The 18722-nt window shown below is 36.8% G+C and overlaps 1 protein-coding gene across 1 annotated transcript in view; it reads left to right on the plus strand.

The window, feature by feature from the left end:
* Positions 1-12631: 12631 nt before the first annotated feature.
* Positions 12632-18722, plus strand: part of LRP1B (LDL receptor related protein 1B) — a 2064747-nt gene continuing 2058656 nt past the window's right edge. The window contains 1 exon segment of the mRNA XM_070476260.1: positions 12632-13252. Within this exon segment, the coding sequence (XP_070332361.1) occupies positions 13054-13252 (199 nt within the window). The 5' untranslated portion in view covers positions 12632-13053.

Here is an 18722-nt window from a genome sequence, read left to right on the forward strand (position 1 = left end):
GGTGGACATTATGGTTGGATATTTAAATAGCTGGCATAAATCATCTAGATTGTTAGTGGCAGAATTAAGAAATTATAAAGTGGGGTAAGCAGCCAGGGAGATTTGGTACTGATTCAGGGGATTAACTAGTCTCAGTTCACTTCAGTTCAGTCCCTCAGTCGTGTCTGACTCTTTGCGACCCCATGAACCGCAGCACGCCAGGCCTCCCTGTCCAACACCAACTCCTGGAGTTTACTCAAAATTATGCCCATTGAGTCAGTGATGCCATCCAGCCATCTCATCCTCTGTTGTCCCCTTCTCCTCCTGCCTCCAATCCCTCCCAGCATCAGGGTCTTTTCCAATGGTCAACTCTTTGCATGAGGTGGCCAAAGGATTGGAGTTTCAGCTTCAGCATCAGTCCTTCCAATGAACACCCAGGACTGATCTCCTTTAGGATGGACTGGTTGGATCTCCTTGCAGTCCAAGGGACTCACAAGAGTCTTCTTCAACACCATAGTTCAAAAGCATCAATTTTTTGGCGCTCAGCTTTCCTCACAGTCCAACTCTGACATCCATACATGACCACTGGAAGAACCATAGCCTTGACCAGACGGACCTTTGTTGGCAAAGTAATGCCTCTGCTTTTTAATATGTAATCTAGGTTGGTCATAACTTTCCTTCCAAGGAGTAAGCGTCTTTTAATTTCATGGCTGCAGTCACCATCTGCAGTGATTTTGAAGCCCAGAAAAATAACGTCTGACACTGTTTCCACTGTCTCTCCATCTATTTCCCATGAAGTGATGGGACCAGATGCCATGATCTTAGTTTTCTGAATGTTGAGCTTTAAGCCAACTGTTTCACTCTCCTCTTTCACTTTCATCAAAAGGCTTTTTAGTTCCTCTTCACTTTCTGCCATAAGGGTGGTGTCATCTGCATGTCTGAGATTATTGATATTTCTCCCAGCAATCTTCATTCCAGCTTGTGCTTCTTCCAGCCCAACGTTTCTCATGATGTACTCTGCATATAAGTTAAATAAGCAGGGTGACAATATACAGCCGTGATGTACTCCTTTCCCTATTTGGAACCAGTCTGTTGTTCCATGTCCAGTTCTAACTGTTGCTTCCTGACTGCATACAGGTTTCTCAAAACTAGTCTAGGATTCTTTAAATTATTCTATAATAGATAAAAACTATTTTTATAACCTGTAATAGGAATCTAGAATCTGGGCTGCCTCTGCTCTGCAGAACAGAGAAAGGCAGGCTATGATTCCAGCAGGTTTATATAGAAATGTGAATGTAATGTGTTCTCTGATAGAATGGATTTGTATTTTCCTGGGTAGTTTTTGATACATTAAGATAAGATATATTCACTTCCTTCAGACTAAAATACAAATTATTTAATATGCCTTTTACAAATGCTATGTTATCTGACAACTTCTGATCTTTCTAGCTAATTATTTCTCGCTTTATTATCTAGAAGTGTGTGCCTTAACACATGCTATTCCTTCCTCTAGAATGATTGTTCTTCCTTTTTTTTTTTTCTTAGAAAAATATTCAGGAGTCATCTGAGTTAGCTCCTCTTCGGTGAAATCTTTATTGCTTCACAGAGACTGACATGTATATTGATCAAAGCCTCTGCCATGCATTATGCACACCTTCATTTAGAGAACTTAGCAGGATACTTTTTAATAGTCTCTTCATACCCATTTTCTCATTAGACGTGTTACTCCAGGAACCAGGGGCTGTGGCTTTCTGCTGGAGCAATCCCAGCACTAAGCCACATGCCTTTCAAATAACAAGCATACAATGAACATATGAGAGCAGAAGGGTGAGAGGAAAAAACAGGAAATAAAGGCCTCCTTTTCATTGCCCACTTATAGCACTGCTTCCTTACCACTGGCTGCATCTACTTCTCAGTCAGAAATAATCTAATCCAAGGAAAAAAGTCTTTAGCCGAAAATAATGCTTGTGTGTGTGTTTTTCCCTTAGACCAAAGATAATAACATTTTTGGGGTCTAAGTATATTACATAGAATATAAACTTGATAGTCCATTTTTAAAAGACTCCAACTGAAGTCTTATCACTTATGTGGATCCGTCTGAATATAACAAAGTCTCAGCCGAGGTATGTATTGAATATATTTTGTTTTCCTTAATTTTATTGGAGTATACTTGATTTACAATGTTGTGTTAGTTTTGAGAGTATAACAAAGTGATTCAGTTATACACATACATATATGTATTCTCTTTCAGACTCTTTTCCCATATAGATTATTACAGCATATTGAGGAGAATTCCCTGTTGCTATACAGCAGGTCCTGTTGATCATGCATGTTAATCTCAAGCTCCTAATTTATCCCGCCCCCTCCCATTGAATATATATTTGTAGCTAGATAAATGAAGAGTGAATGTGACATAGTTAACTGTAGTTAGAATATATTTCCCTTCTTTCTGTTCACACCTTTCAACTCCAGGCTACAGTACAAACAGAAAGGCTTATAAAAAGCAAGAAATATAAGGCACCACACCCCTGACATTAAACTGACAGGAATAGATAAGTCTATGCTTCCTTTATTTCTATTACCTTATTGTCCATAGATGTTAAGTTAGTTTAAGGAGTTCAAAGATTTTGTTTCCAGGCAGATCGACAATTGGACCTCCTCCCATGCAAGGATATGTATAGCTAATTGATAAACTTATAAATTTATAGCTAATTAATCATTCTTTTTATATCTTAAGCAAATTACCCCCAAAAAACATTAAAAAATTAGATGCATATTTTAAATAAAGTAATTTATATGATAAATGCAGACATGCAATAGAAAAGTAGAAAAATCAGAACTTCAAAGTAGGATTAACTTTTAGCAGAAGCAGAGAAACAAGTGATTAAAATGATAACATGCTTGACTTTTTAGATAGGAAGATACAGTGAAAAGAAAATATATCATGGACTGCTTATCTCAAAGATACCTATTTTTATTATTTAATTTTAATTTTAAATTTCTATGCAGTAACAATTTTTAAATGCTTGTTTAGCTACAAGAAGAAGAATATAAAAAGTATCCTATAGGGGGCACTCAAGTACTATGAACAGAAATATCTGCTTTCTCTTAGAATTGTTTAGATGGAAAGGGGTAAACCCTTGGGCACATTTTCCTATTACCTTTTATATAAAGAACAAAACTGAGTAAAATAAACAAAAATACTCTTTGTCACGCTTCTACTATTTCCCAATAAAAGACAAGGGATATTAAAAGGTGAGATTAACTGGCATTCTGAGCCTTATTATTCTGAAAGCATAAAGGTATGATAGTGTAGACAACTGGTCTGCACGTTTAAAATCCTAAACAAGGTTTCTTCTATATTATAGTTCAATGCCAGATGTAATTATTATTCTTTTCGGGAGACATTTAGTTGTATAAAACAGTCATGCACCTCCTTCTCTCTGGATTTCAAAGCTGATTAATGTGAGAATCTATTTAAACTACTTTTGAAATAATATTCCTAAGGAGGAGTTAGCCTACTACTTGCACGGAAAAGTCATAACAAATGGTGGTCATATTTATTTTGGGGGAAGGTTAGTGGTAGGGGAGATGAGGGGGGAAAGGAAAAACTACTTCAGCAGCTCATGTGCCAGATGCTGGTTCAAATAAACTATGTTTTGGTAGCTAAGATTTTATTTCAACCAAAACCTAAATGAGAGTCTGTGGTGGCACCTAAACGAGGTCAGCATGTGTTTTCCTTAGTGGTGGGGGAAATATTTCAGTTAGGCTTTGAAACTCTAGATTAAAAGTTGCTTTTTATTTTAATATGGTCCAAATCATGGTAGGTTAAAAATTAACCTCTAGATGCCCCCAGGATAGTGATATGAAGCCCATCCAGCACATTAAATACTAATTCCCCCACTGAATTCCCCACTGAAGCGCATCCCAGTGTGCCTCACTCAGAAGACCTGTTTTTCACTTCTGCTATTTTCACAAAGTGAGGCTAATGCATGTTTTGATCTTAAAACAGGCATGTATGAGTACTAAGCACCTCCCTTTCACTAGCTTGTTCACCACTATCACAGCTGAAAATCATGAAATCACTTGTACTACCATTTAAGTTGCTAACTTGAGACACCTGTATGCAAGTATGGTTGTGTCCTACAGCCTGTTTGCATTTTCAAATGATACGTTAACTCCCTTGCCCATGTGATTAAAGTTACTTAAATATCTGCTTTCATAAAATTGGGATACGTGTCAGTAATCTCTAACAATTAATTTGAGAAGAATCTGATTCTCAATATATTTTGGAAGCATGAAACTTTAATTAAAAGAAGAACATCTGTAACTAAGATTTCTTGTATTTTATGCATTTATTATGACCAAAGAGAGGAATTTTTTCTAGAACAGTCTTGAGAAGTGTTATGTCCTATTGCCAAATAATTATATTTATTAGGCAATATGTTCTAATTTTGGCTTGGAAACTGTGATTTCCATAAATCTAAAGTGCATGGAGGAATTGGGGTTAGAGAGGGTCAGTTTCAGAGCTACAAAACAAGCCTGACTGTTGCTTCCATATCATCCTTGAAGCTATGATTTGCTTTCACTTGTAGCCTAAAGATTGAAGCATGGCTGGTTGTCTAAACTCCACAGCCAAATTCAGACCTGTAATGATTTTCCTTTAACATATAGTCTTACAAGTGAACAGTGGAGTATGTTACTTCTTCTGAGCTATTTTCATAGATGTACCTTTGTGTAACGTCCAACTGACTAATCTCCTTAGTTTCATATAAAAAGTGAAGACCAATATCAACAGTCTTTGACTAATCTTGTAAATTGCCTGAATGTAGGTCAATATATGTCATATATGTGTGTGTATGTATATGCTATATATATATTTTTTCTTTTTCATATTTATATATATATGTATATTCTTTTTCTTTATATTCTCTTTATATATGTATACGTACATACATATTCTCTTTTTCCTCAGATCATCGCAATATAGGTTTTAGGTAAAGCCCATAAAGGGCACAAAAACTATTTCAGTTTCCATTCACTTTCTTTTGGTGAGAAAATAACACGAATTTAATTGGAATAAATTTAGATTGCTATATACCAAAAAATACGAATTGATAATTCTTTTATAAATAATGCTTTTAGTCACAATTAGAGACTGAATAACCAAAAATATTCTTGGTTATCCTATATCTAAACATAGTTATTCATCCTCTTCCAACTTTTTTATTGCACACTTGTGAATAATGTTGTCTTAAGACTCTTCTTGTTGTTGTTAGTAGCATTCGCAGAACAATATGAATGATACCCTTGGTAAAATCTATTTACTATGCCGGATGCAGCAATAGAAAGTCATAAAAGCATTTAATGGTCTTTCAACTATTTTGCCAGTATTCATGCATAAAATCACACATTTTCACAAATCTTGATAAATATATCTGGGTCCAAGTGTCACTATTTTTCTTCCCAGAAAGAGAGGCTTGACACAAAATTAGGGCATTATGTTCTGGACTAGACAGCTGCTTTTTGCATTTGAGTTTTTATTGTGAATAAAAAGTATAATTTTCATAACAGAAGAACACTTTTAGAGGGCAAGAGACATTTCTTATGCGAGAGACATGAATTTTTCTATTTAGAAAAAATAAAGAATGCTTTAGAAGTGTTAGTTCTATAACTTTCCTTTAAAGCAAACATGAAAAAAGAATGTAAAAATTCAACAATAAATGTGTTCCACTTACTACACACCTATTTAGTACTTACTCTGTGACAAGTACCATGCCAAAATGGACATGTTGACAGTTCTGAAGAGTCATTCCCAGTGGGAATTAAGCATGATATTCTTTGAAGAAAGGTTTGTTGTTCTTTCTTCCTTTTTAAAAATTTGTTATTGTTCTTACTGTTTTATTTTTTCAGCTTACGTTATGAGATAAAGGAATAGAAAAAAGTAGACAATTACTCTTCTTATGAAACCCAACAAAACAAAACAAAATAATGTCCAATTTTAAAGAAAAAACATAGAACAAAACTAGACTTGGTCAAAGATACTGTAGCTCCAAGTACCTTTTATATTTTAACAGTACATCATTTTATTAAAGTATATATAAAGTACAATTAATATAATTCTAGTATCCCATCTTCTCTGCTCTCTGTCATTTGCCTACACCTAACTTCTATCTTTGTATCCTGTTTACTTCATATACAGGGATGTATTTCATGGTAGAAGGACCAGGAAAAAGCAGAAAGATATAAGAAAGATTAAACAAGTTTAAGGGGAAAAGTGAAAAGTCATTATTTAGCATTAAGACAAGTAGTTTCTGAGTACCTAATGTAGGGAAAAATCCATGTAAAAATATCACATTTGGGAGGATATAGAAATTATGAAATCTTAAAGACTGTATAAAAATTAAACAAGAAAAAATAATTTGGATATAAAGTAGGAAAATTCTAAAATGAATAAAACACCGGAAAAAATTCCAAACAATAACTATAATAAAAACAAATAAGTGAAGAGAAGTTGAACTGGACTTTTCCAAGTTCCCTTTTTGTCCTCTAATTCTTTATGAATCCACAGCACAACAAAATCCCCCTGACTCTGATTAATTTGTATGTTATCACTGACAAAAATTCTAGATGTTCTGAATTCTAAACATTTCTGAAATTTTCCCCAGGTTCTAGATCAAAAGAGGGACACTGTACTGATTGAATAAATGTCTGTACCAATGCTCGATATATGAATATATATTTTGTGATTTCTTATTCAGAGCCCAATTCTAATAAAGGGCTCCAGTTTCTTTATAAAAGTTTATCTGTAAATATATTTTCTAAGAAAGATGCAGCCCTGATTTTATTGAGTGGTCTTGGCAGTAGACTTGATGCCCCATACCTGTTGTTCACAACAGCATCCTACAAGATCCAGGATAAAGGGCAATTGGGCTGCACTGTCTACAAGGCCTGCAAGGCCTATACTTGCCCTGTTTTAAGACTAAAGAAAGAACTTTGAGTCAGCGACAGAGACATCAACTGTTTCATTGATGGGGGATCTTGCAAGTCTGAAGCAGAATCCTGGAGCAACACCTCATTCTGCGTGCAACAAACACAGGCATGACATGGTGACTGGCAAGTTGCCCCTTGCTCTTACAGGGAGGAGGAGGAGGTTACCAGTTACAGGGGAGATTGACTTCAGGTTGACTCATAGGTTACCAGGGAAACTGGCAGAGGGTACCTCCTCACTGCCCTTTGAAAAGCTATCATGGAGAGGATATTATGATCTAAAGATTAGAGCAGCCTCTAGCTGTGGTGCAGACAAGTATGTAGAAAGGTCAGTCATGTGAATAGGGTATAGGCGAAGCAGGTTGAGCAGGGGGTATACAGAGAGCAAGAGAATAGCCATCTGGTGACCTGATCATACAGAGCCCACAGCGCAGAAATGACCTTTGAGACAGATAACTCTCCTAGTGAAGAACCATAGCTATTTTCTTCACAGCCATTTGCACGTGCTGAGTGCAGAGGCTGTTACACAGTATATAGCTATTAAGTGAATGAATGAAATCAAACTCCTTGGGCTGCAACTCCTCGGAGCTAGGGAAAAAAATCTAGCTCCAGGGCAGAGATAAAGACCTAGATGTTGAGAACAGATGCGTAGAGAGAGTAGGGGAAAGGGAGGGTGGGATGAATTGGAGGTTACACATTAATACACTACCATGTGTGAAATAGCAAGTGGGAACCTGTGGTATGGCATAGCGGGCTCAACTTGGTGCTCTGCCATGACCTAGAGGGGTGGCATCAGGGGGAGGTGGGAGGGAGGGCTAAGAGGAAGAGGATACATGTACACTTAAGCTGATTCAGTTTGTTGTACAGCAGAAACTCACACAACATCGTAAAGCAATTATACTCCAATTTAAAAAAAAAAAAAGAACATCAATCAAACCCCCTATATAATATAGGAAACTATCAGGAAACTTCATTCAAGGGCTGTTTCTGACAATAAAATATGTGACCTCAAAGTAGTCACCTTTACTTTGCAATTTTTTTTATTTATAAAATGTGGTAAATTGGAAGAGAGAAATTGCATGTTCCTTCTAGTTTCAACAACATAAGTAAGAGTTTCTAACTAAAATTAAAGAACAGAAAGATGATGGCCAAAAGGACAGAGATCAGTATCCTCAAAAGCTCATTCAGACAAAGTGTATCCTGACTGTGGACCACTAACAACCAATCCCCAGCAGTAAACACAAATTCTGTTCTAGTAGCTAGAAATAGGGATGAGGAGATCATCTTGACCACAAGTATGTTCAGGTTAAAAAGCACTGACAGCAAAAAGCTTTACAATCAGCAACTGACTTGAAATTCAAGGGCTACTTGCATGAGAGTAGAATGACAAGGATTTGATGAGTTTTGGGTGTTTTTGTATTCCAATTCCTCCCCCACTTAAAACACACATGGACTGCATTACTACTGATTGTGCTTTCTGACAGTCTACTTGCTAAGTCGGATCCAACTCTTGGGACCTCATGGACTGTAACCTGCCAGGCTCCTCTGAGCATGGGATTCTCCAGGCAAGAATATTGGAGTAGGTTGCCATTTCCTGCTCCAGGAGATCTTCCCAACCCAGGGATCTAACCCAGGTCTCCTGCATTAAAGGCAGATTCTTTACCAACTGAGTTATGATGGAAGCCTTCTGAAGATGTATCCAAAAAGCAGAATAACATTTATCTCTCAAGTCTATATTATTATTATGAAAGTCAGTTGTTGTCTAATGAGGATGTCTAACTCAGTGAAGATTCCTTTCCTTCCTACTGTCAAATGTTTTTCAGAGATAAAATGTAAAGCAATCAAAGTTGTATGACCTTTTATTCTTTATCTGTTGAAAGTTATAATTGTTTATCCTTTGTGCTTTTCACTGCAGTATGTATATCTTGAAGTATTTACAGATTCATGATAGTAGAGAGAGGTCCAGACATATAAAAAGAGAAAAACAATGTGCCTGGAAATATTTTTACTTTCCAGGTTTAATTAGATATTTCATTATATCGTCCTTTATTTTCTTCACAGGTATACATACCTCCTAATACTTTGCAAATACCGGAATTAAAGTTGCACTGAACTCGTGTTAATCTCAGCTCAATCCCCATGTCCTACCTGAAACGCATGCTACCAAACACAGAACACTTCTGAAGGAAAACAGTTCAAAATGTGATATGCATTGAAATGCTACAGTTGGAGAAATAAAATCAATCCAAAGATTTTTTTTGTTTTCTTAGTGGCTTTGTCCAGTGTAACTCTGTTTCCATTCTAAACTACTGATAATATCTCTTTAACAATTCTCAGTCTCTCAACCACCACCTGCTTCCTTTGCCTTCTCATCCTGTGTCTGCTGCTGCCTGGCAACTTTTCTGTGTGGAAAGGCAGGGTAAGAACTCTAGCAGCCCTTGGAATGATAGCTACAGAAATCCTTAGCAACCCGACTTTCAGGCCAACTCTCCTTCACACACATCACTTCCAGGAGACAGGCTGTCATTCTAGGTTTGTAAGGAGACACAAGCTCTCCACCTAACATGGCTTTTCAGGTGTGTTAAGTTATAACAGTAGCACGAAGCACTACTATCTGTGCAAAAGTCTCAACAGTGCTAAGAAAATAATGAAGTTACATAAATGAAGTCTGATGTTTGATCACATGTACCCCAAACGTGGCTCTAATTGGAAAGTACACGATTACCACTCACTGATAATTAATATTCGCGTGTTGTTTTAGACCAGAAAGTAAGAATGATCGGTTCTACCTTGTTTAATTTATCTCAGTGAGAGACTTCATAACATTGTATAGTTTGATGAATTAATTTATTTAACTTGTCAGTGTTAATAACACTGATTAGAATGAAGAAATTATAATGGGCCATAGGAACAGAGTCTGAACAGTAACTCTAACTATTCTCACTTCACTAATAGTATACTTTATTAATTCCTTTTTCATTAAAGTATATGTGATGGGAAATAAAGCATTTCATAAGAAATTATGTTTTCTCTCTTACTTATAATTCATTATAACTGGATAGTCATTCAAAATCTAAAAGTAAATTTTTATTTCCAAAACTCAAATTTGGCCTGGACCTTTGTCAACCTCACTGATTCTCATAAAACACTTTGATTAACTGTTCATTTTCAATATGTATTTGGAAGATGAACCCCCATATACAAATGATCTGTGTACAGGACAATTTTATTTTATTGCTCTTTCACACTGGCCTTAATTCAGTTTTGGAGCAAATGTGCTTCTATTAATATTTGCTCTGTTATATATTATTATGGCTTTGTGCTATGAACCAATGTCCTTATTATAACTTTTGTCTTAAAACTCTGCTTGACATGCATTTAAACGTACATGTTGTGTCCATTTGACCACTGCTGCATACTTAAAAATCCATTCTTCCACCAGATTGCTGTGGAGCATTTTTTATACCATTTACATTTTTGTTAATAATACCTATTTGCATTCTTAAGTCTCAAATTTTATCTTAAAGATAAAATTGAGGATAATTCATAATTTATATTAAATGTTATCATCTTTTATTGGTATGCCAGCCTATATGTTAGTAAACTTCCATAATTGCCACTGCTATTTTACACCATTATTTTGAGTCAAGTGTCATTCACACATGATGATTTGATTGTTGATTACTAAAAATGAATTCTATTTTGCTTTATTATACTGGTCACAATGTGTGGACAATGCATCCTTGATTTTCTTCCATTCGGGACAGTTAAAAAGTCAACCAGTGTATCTAAAAGAGATCACCTGGTTTTCATTCTGCCTAATTCACCTAATACATTATTATTAGGAGGCATTACAAATTAGAAATGTAACATACTGAGAATATAAGTTAGAATGGAATTTACTTCCCTGCTTGTCTTTCATACTTTTCCCCTTTAAATAGCTATCAGTGGAATCCAGGGCTGCTACATATGCTTCTGCTACAGAAGTGAATGAGCCATTGATTTTCAGTCACAGCACTTTGGTACATGGGAAGAGTCTTTGGTTGGTTGTACTGTTCCTGGCTACTTTTCTCCACCTTGCAGTTTTTGAGATGGGGGGCAGGGGGGACAGGTAATAGGTAGTAATAGTATAGGAAGAGGAAGCAGAAGGAAGAATTTTAACATCCTTAGCTTGCTTTTTGAGCTCTCCTTGTTTTATTGCCAAAACTTAAGTGCATATGGATTTCCTAATAGCTGACCTCCTAGTTGACTGAATGGACTCTTGTCAAAAAAGACACCTACCTTGTTCCAATGAGAGAATATTTTGCAGAATGCAGAGGTCTGCAGACACTTGAGAAGAAATATCTATTATTGTGAGCATCATTCAAAATATACCCTTTTCCCCCTTTGCAAATATTCTTTGAACTCTGCCACTTATCCCAAAGTTTGTGATTTTTTTGTATGAAGTGAAATAGGAAAATCTCTTTGTTTCCTATGTGAAACAATAAAAATTACTAGGTGAAATTATATAACAACTTTAAAAGAAAAAAAATCATAAAATTTTAATGAGGAAAGTTACCTGTTAGGCATGAAATGAGTCAACTTATGGGGGAAATAAACTTTAATACATAAAATATGGCAAAACTGATCTAAATAACATATTTTATAATCACAGCCTAAGTGGCAATATCTCTCATGGTCACCTGTGATCTTTGACCCAGTCTAATTTTAATGGTTTCCAAGGAGCATCTGAAGATATTTCTGGATAATTTTACTCTCATAAGAAGCTAGTTTATTGTGATAACATTCGTCTAAAGTAAGTTTCACCTGGTAAACTGAAAGCCTATTTAAAATATCTTTCCTTTTCTGTCACCCTATTGCTTAGTTCTGTGCTTTCCTTATAGTTTTCCTTTACACCAATTTCAGGTGTTTAAACATTAGACACAAAACATTTTTAACATTTGCTCTTTAGGCAAGAATTACTGATGTGACAAGGGGATAAAAGTAAGCCTTCAGCTATTAAGATTTCTGAGTTTTAATTTAGCATTTTTTGGGTGGCTAAAATTTTAGGCAGTTGAAAGATCATATTTAAAATGCTTAGGCAAACAACTTTTTTTAAAATCACAGATTCATTTTAATACCTCCCACGGTTTGAGAAAGTTCTTAATACATTACCACTGTACTAGGTAGAAAAAAGAAAAAAATAAAGCAGCAAAAGTTCAAAATGGTTCAAGGAACCCTTTTAAAGAGAGAAATATACACAATAAAACTGCCAATTTTTTGCTTTATGGTTCCCTACTTAGGGGGTCTCTTTCCATCCACCTTCCCTTCTTATGCAACGGGTGATGACATTGGGGGTTTGTTTTGTTTTTATTTGTTTCTGCTGAATCACTAAATTTTCATCTTTGTCCCCAGGTACTACTCAGCATAAAAGTTAAAGGTGCAATTCAAAAAGCAATGCATTTTTTGTGGCAAGCGTAGGGAACCATTTCCCTAAAAGAAGCCCAGTTACTCGGCTCGTCCTTCCATCTGGGGAAGGAAGCTTCCAGGGAGCCAAGGGATCAAATGTGCTTTGCCTAGAGAAGCATCTATCTCAGCTCTGGTGGTTGCTAATTCCGAACTGGCTGTTAAACGCGGAGCTTCCTAGGCTTCTGGCTGGCTCAGCCCAATGCAGAAGTCTCCCCCCTTCCAGAAAGACCCGAATCCCTACAGACCCAGCTTGGAGTTACTTTCCCTTCAAGGAGACTGAAATAATTGTGATTTGTGCTGCTCTTAGTTCGCGGTGGTATTTTCCTGTTGTGTTAAATGCCTCTTACCAAGTAATAGATGTGATTTATGTGGACGATGGAGGGGTGTGTGGTGGACTCGGTGATTAATCAGTGAATTCCCCTCCGCTGGCATCTCTCACTGCCCCTCTTTGCGTGATGTAAGATCAGACGTACTCTGCATTGAAAAGTCAAGACACACGAGCGGCTCGCTCGCGCTCTCACACACACTCTCTCCCCCACGCGCGCGCATCCGTACACCTTCCACATCCTGCTCCAGGCAGGAGAAGGCGGACTGGCTGGGCTCATTGAGCTGAAGAATTTCCAGTGACATTTGTAAATGACGCTGCTCGATTCGGGGCTCCGAGCTGCCGCCGCCGCCGCCGCCGCCGCCGCCGCCGGGCCGAGGGTACAGCCGAGCAGTCCCCGGCTCAGGCTTCCTCCCCGGGCGCCCACGATGTCCGAGTTTCTCCTCGCCTTACTCACTCTCTCGGGATTATTGCCTGTCGCCAAGGTGCTGACCATGGGAGCCGACCGAGGTAAGGAGAAGCCCCCTCCCCCTTCCTTGCCCCTGTCTTCCTTGGCTTTGCTGCTGGGCGACGCTTGCATATAAGTGAGTGTGAAACTTAAGTCCTTGCGGCCCCGCTCCCCGGGACCGTGGGCCACTGTGTGCTGGCCTCGTGGGGGGTGAGAGGTGCGGGGTGTGTGTGTGTGTTTCGGGGGGGGTGTCTCCGAACCAGGAACCCTAAGTCCTCGGCTCCCCCACAGCTTTTTCTTTTGGCCCTTTGCCGGACCTGATTTTGTTCCCCCGGGAACGTTTGGACTTGACTGCGCGCTTCTGCCCGCGCATCCCAAGCGCTGCAGATGTTGAGATCAGAATTCGCTTTCCCAAGACTTCCCCTCGCGCTCACTTTCTGGGCTTCGAGCTTTTGCGGGCTCAGGGTTCTTTGCGTGAAGTGTGTGCTTCCTTAACTTATCTCCTGGGTTAACTTCCTTTCCTGCTGCACCGAGAGAGGGGAAAGCGGCGACTGCAGCCCCTTTCGTTTCTGGAGCCCTTTTCTGGGGCAAATTCATTCGGGTCATCAGCAGAGAAGCTAAAGCTTTGGCGGAGCTTCTGGTTGCAAGCACCTGCTTGAACTTGACATGTTTGATTCCCGAATGTCTGTGGCTCAGCTTATGGTGCCCGGAGACGCTAACCCACCGCTGGCGTCTTGCCCTTGCTATTTCTCCAAATAGCTCCAAATGATAGAAGTTTAAAAGGCAATGGGTATGAGAAGCAGAGCAGAAAGGAGAGAGGAGGTGGGCATTATAATAAACCCGAATTTGATAAACTTTGATCTGGAAACCCAAGAACCTCTATCAAGTTTCATAATCTTTGACAAGTCAGACCGGTGAAAAAAGAAAAAAAAAAAAAAAGTAGATCAATATTTGGGCCATTGGCATTGAAATGGTTAACGGTTTAAAGTAAAATCAGAAGTATCATAGATCTAGTTTTGTTTTGTTTTTATTTTTAAATCATAACATGATTCATATTGACTAATATATTTTGGTTTGGGGGCTAATGAGAAAAAGAGTAAGAAAGATAGAAAACGTACCCGGATCTCAATGCCAAGCAAATAGGCAGAATGTTGCATTGGGAGGTTCCGTGACACTTTTTATGTCTAGCAAATTATGAAATGACTAAAAAGTGTTGCTTCATTAATGGAAAGAACAGGCAAATGAATTGTAGTGTTTGTACTCAACCTGCTCTGGCAACCAGATTATAGTCTTTATAGCATACTCACGCATGTCATTTCCTTTTGAGACTAATATGAGTTCCTTTAGAAAGTCTGACATTTACTGAGTGATAATCTTTTAAACATATCTCTGCCACCTAACCACTTAGCTTCTGAACTTGCCTTAACTTGCCTTGAAGTTGGTCTGGAATAGTTGAAAACTATACTGATAAAATGGAAGCACATAGCTTTGACTAGAAATGGTGATATCTTTGATCTGGAACAATCAGCTCTCAACCTTTCTTAGAAAGAATGTTTGAAGTTGGACCAGAGCAGATGAACAGAATGAAGCTTTTCAGTCCTGTGTGCTAGAAAAATAGAATGACACTGGCAGACTACTGCTTTGGGGCTCTTTCTGCGTGAGTCTCCATTCTCCAGAAACTTGACCTCATCTGGAATGAAGTCCCCAGTGCTTCTGTATGTGTTTATGAGGAATAGGGCCATTGCTACAATGATTGGAATGAGTACTGGATAGATTTGCAAATATACAGACCTCTAACTTTCTTCTGAGACAGAAAATGAAATAAAAGGATTAGAATTGATGTCCATTTAGTTCCGAAAAGGAGAGGGATATATAAGATAGAAACAGGGCCCATGGAAAAGGATTGTTACTCTTTCCTAAAACTGAAATAGTGCCTGATTGCATCACCATGCCAGCATAAGAAGTGCTATACTGGAGAATACAAGTGAAATAGTTATGGACCAACAGTTTACTGCTCTTATATATATTTAACACAACTTTCAAAACTGTTACAAAAGAGCTAAAAACGCCACAGCTAGCTATCAAAATTGAAAGGGGTGGGTCCCATTTGGAAAAGGGGGGGAAAGAGAGAACAGTCTTGTTGAAAGTTATAAAGAAAGTGCTGCTGCATTATGACAAACTTCTCTTACTGAAATGCTGAAACAGAAGATATGGGAATATAAACTCAAGAGAGAGGTTAATAAGATGTAGCTTTCTGCCCAGGCTTATGTCAGTTGTCCTTGAAGAACAAAACAGGCCTGTGAATTACACAGGTGTGTTTTGTTGTGCAAGACTTAACTTCAAGCCAGAAAATGAGAAAACACTTTCAGGTCCTCTAAAATAAATATTAAGTAATGGGTAGCTTCTTAAACTGCGCGAACCTGATGGATGCATTACCCTATACCTCTGTTTCTCTTCCTTTTGAGTATAAACTGAGTATTTTTTTTAATAGAAAAATACTTGAACTTGTATGCTTGCATTCAGTTTATGCACATCCACTTTTCCTTTAATTCTACATTGTTTATTTTTTTTTTTTAGTTTGCATTGATTTTGGTACAGAGTTAAGCTGATGTACATGTCAGGTTTTATTAATTTCATCACATCTGAAAAAAGGAAACATCTTTGTAACTCTTAACAGCAAAACTTGGAGGATAAATCATGTTCACTTAGAATCAACCAGTATGTCATCTAACAATGTCATATCACATCAAAGTATTGCTTGATAAGGATTAAGACTTAAAAGGAAGTATATTTTAAATTGTCAATTTTTTTTTAAATGAAAAGGGATTGAAAGAACTGAAGCTAATCTCTTTTATGTTCTTGAGTCTGGCAAGATGTGGAAACATATTTCCAAATAATTAAAGTTCATGCTGCTGTAATCATTTAATCATTTAAATGTATATGTCTATAAAACCATCTAAAACTGGCAATCATGTATGTTAAAATATTAATCTCAAAGACGAATGGGTTGCTAGACGAATGGGCTGTCTCTTTATATTCCAGAAAAGTTAAAGTTTTGTTTTGAAGAGGTCTCCATAATCTTTGAGTTTTCCTGTCTTTCTCTCAAGCTCAAATTGAAAATGTTACAAAGGAAAGGAAGCAATAAAAAAATAAAGAACATTTTCAGTGTGTTGAGAGAAAAAAGTATGTAAATTGCAGAAAACAGAATAAGGGAGGGAAAGAAAGAGGGCAGAGGGGAGAATGCCGAATGATACTTTTAGGAAGAGGCTGAATCCAGATAAGTGTTCCTAAAAGAAGAGATTAAAGTATCTTTTGACAAAATAATTTCTTAAGATAAATGTTGTCCACTGATATCATAATAAATATCCTATGGAAATGTTTACAGTATACAAATAAAGAAACTTCCATCAATGTGAGGCCGGATATAACTAAACCTGAAGAATGAAGAGAGAGATGAGAATACTGCAGAAAACTTACATGTTTTAACTGTGCTAGAATTGTTAAATGGAAGTGATTTTTTTAAAGTGAGTGTGAAAGAAATATTCTTAGAAAGGGTGGTGGGTGAGGGATATAGTTGATATATTCTTTAAGTGAGACGACACTTTATAAATGCTACTTACCATTCGCGGTAGAGTCTTGCAGAGATTTTTAGTTTCCAAGTGTATGGGATCCAGGACATTAGTTTCTTGCTACTTGTCAATTTCTTTTCAGAACCTAGATTGTACCATTAAGATAGGCTCCATTTAAAATCACCTGGACTTAACATGATTTAATCTTTTATAAGGATTAGAATGATGAGGGATCTCTATATCTGTCCTCCATTCTAACTGTTTGTTTTTCATGATTCTTCTTTTAATTTTTACATCTTCTATGAAATATAACCTTTTTCTTCCATTTCTCCCTAGTTGTAGGGATTCTGTGTAGTAAAAGCTACCAAGCACATGTATTGATACATTTCTCTATCTTCTGAGGCTGTCTGTCAAAACAGTTCTTGTACAAAGGAAACACTTTTCTTCATTTTAGATGGATACATTCAAAGGAAGTAGAATTAATACTAAAAGTTAATCATGATTGTCCCAACATGATGTCATTAGTTATTGATTTAGCACTAAGTGAAACCCACCTGTTATATAGATAGATCTTCTTCAAAGAAGATAACTTCTTTAAAATGACTGCCTTGGTGCCTAGAACCTATAAAAACACCACTTTGGCCTGGAAATTGGAGATAGATTTTTAAATGAAACTTTTACTTTTTAGAAAATTTTCAGACAATATACATCTAGTTTCATGATGACCACCTCCTTAAAAACATTATGAAATGAAAGAACTTTGAGTTATTTTTCAACTCCTAACATTCAGTATTCTAATGAGTGAATTTCCATTTAATTCATAATTTGTTGTAACAGAATCTGACAGTTGAGGGCATAAATGTCAAAATGTATTTGCCTTTGAAATGTCTATAATTATGATGCACCCAACGTGTATAATTTAAAACAATGTTTTTAGTAACTGTACTTCTAAAGAAAAGTTGAGCAGAAGATTGACTAGTTTCATAGTGAGTTAGCCAGAATATATACTGGATCAAACCTCTATCAGGATAGAGTCATGTTTACTCTGATTACTTCAAAAAATCTTCCTTATAGTCTCTGAAAAAATCTAGATCCTTATATTTAATTGAAAAATAGTGACTCAAACCTACCTTGATATGTAGAGAGCACAAATAATTTTTTTCCCCCCCGTGGGACAGCAAAGGCAGAATAATTGTAACCAGTCAAGCATTGCTCTTCCGTGGAGTTGCTTTCCATCTTCACATGGATTGTTATTCTCCAAATTTCACCTGTATAGCAAACCACTGACAAAGAGGTATAAGAATGGAGTGCAACATAGCAGTCACAAATCTAACAATCTACAAGTCTTGGGGGGCATTCTACAGTTGTTTTCTTTTAGGAGAGATTTAGCATTTATTAGTTGCTTGGGGGAAAAACGCTCCATTATTTAAAATTCAAATACAAAAAACTTGGAAATATCTCTAAATATCAGAATTTTTTTGAAGCTATTTTTGTACTAATTCATATATGTGACAATGAGTATCTTTAATCTTACATGCTTTTGAGGAGTATTGTGCTTACGATAATATGTAATCACTGTCTCACTATTCTGTGTGGTCTCATTTGAATAAATGTTAATCTCTCCAACTACATCTGAAAACTCTATATTGTAGAAGAGGGAATGAAGTCTTCAGAAGATTTTGTAACACATCTGAACAAGTAAGTTTAGACCTTCAAAATTTATATGCTTTTTTCTGTTACAAGTTTTTCTACTATATGCTGCCTTCACACATTTCAATCTATATTTTCTCCTCATAAATAATTTGGTGGCCTCCCTTCCCACCCTCCCCACCCCCCAGTATAATTACAAGGCCAAGTTAGAAAGTATGTATTATTTATTGCTCTGTTTTGAATTCAGTGATACCAAAATATAGTTTCTTTCTCTCTTTCCATCCTATTGATTTAGTCTGTCTCTATACAAGCT

The sequence above is a fragment of the Odocoileus virginianus genome, chromosome 13 (assembly GCF_023699985.2).
Source record: "Odocoileus virginianus isolate 20LAN1187 ecotype Illinois chromosome 13, Ovbor_1.2, whole genome shotgun sequence".
NCBI classification, from domain to species: domain Eukaryota; kingdom Metazoa; phylum Chordata; class Mammalia; order Artiodactyla; family Cervidae; genus Odocoileus; species Odocoileus virginianus.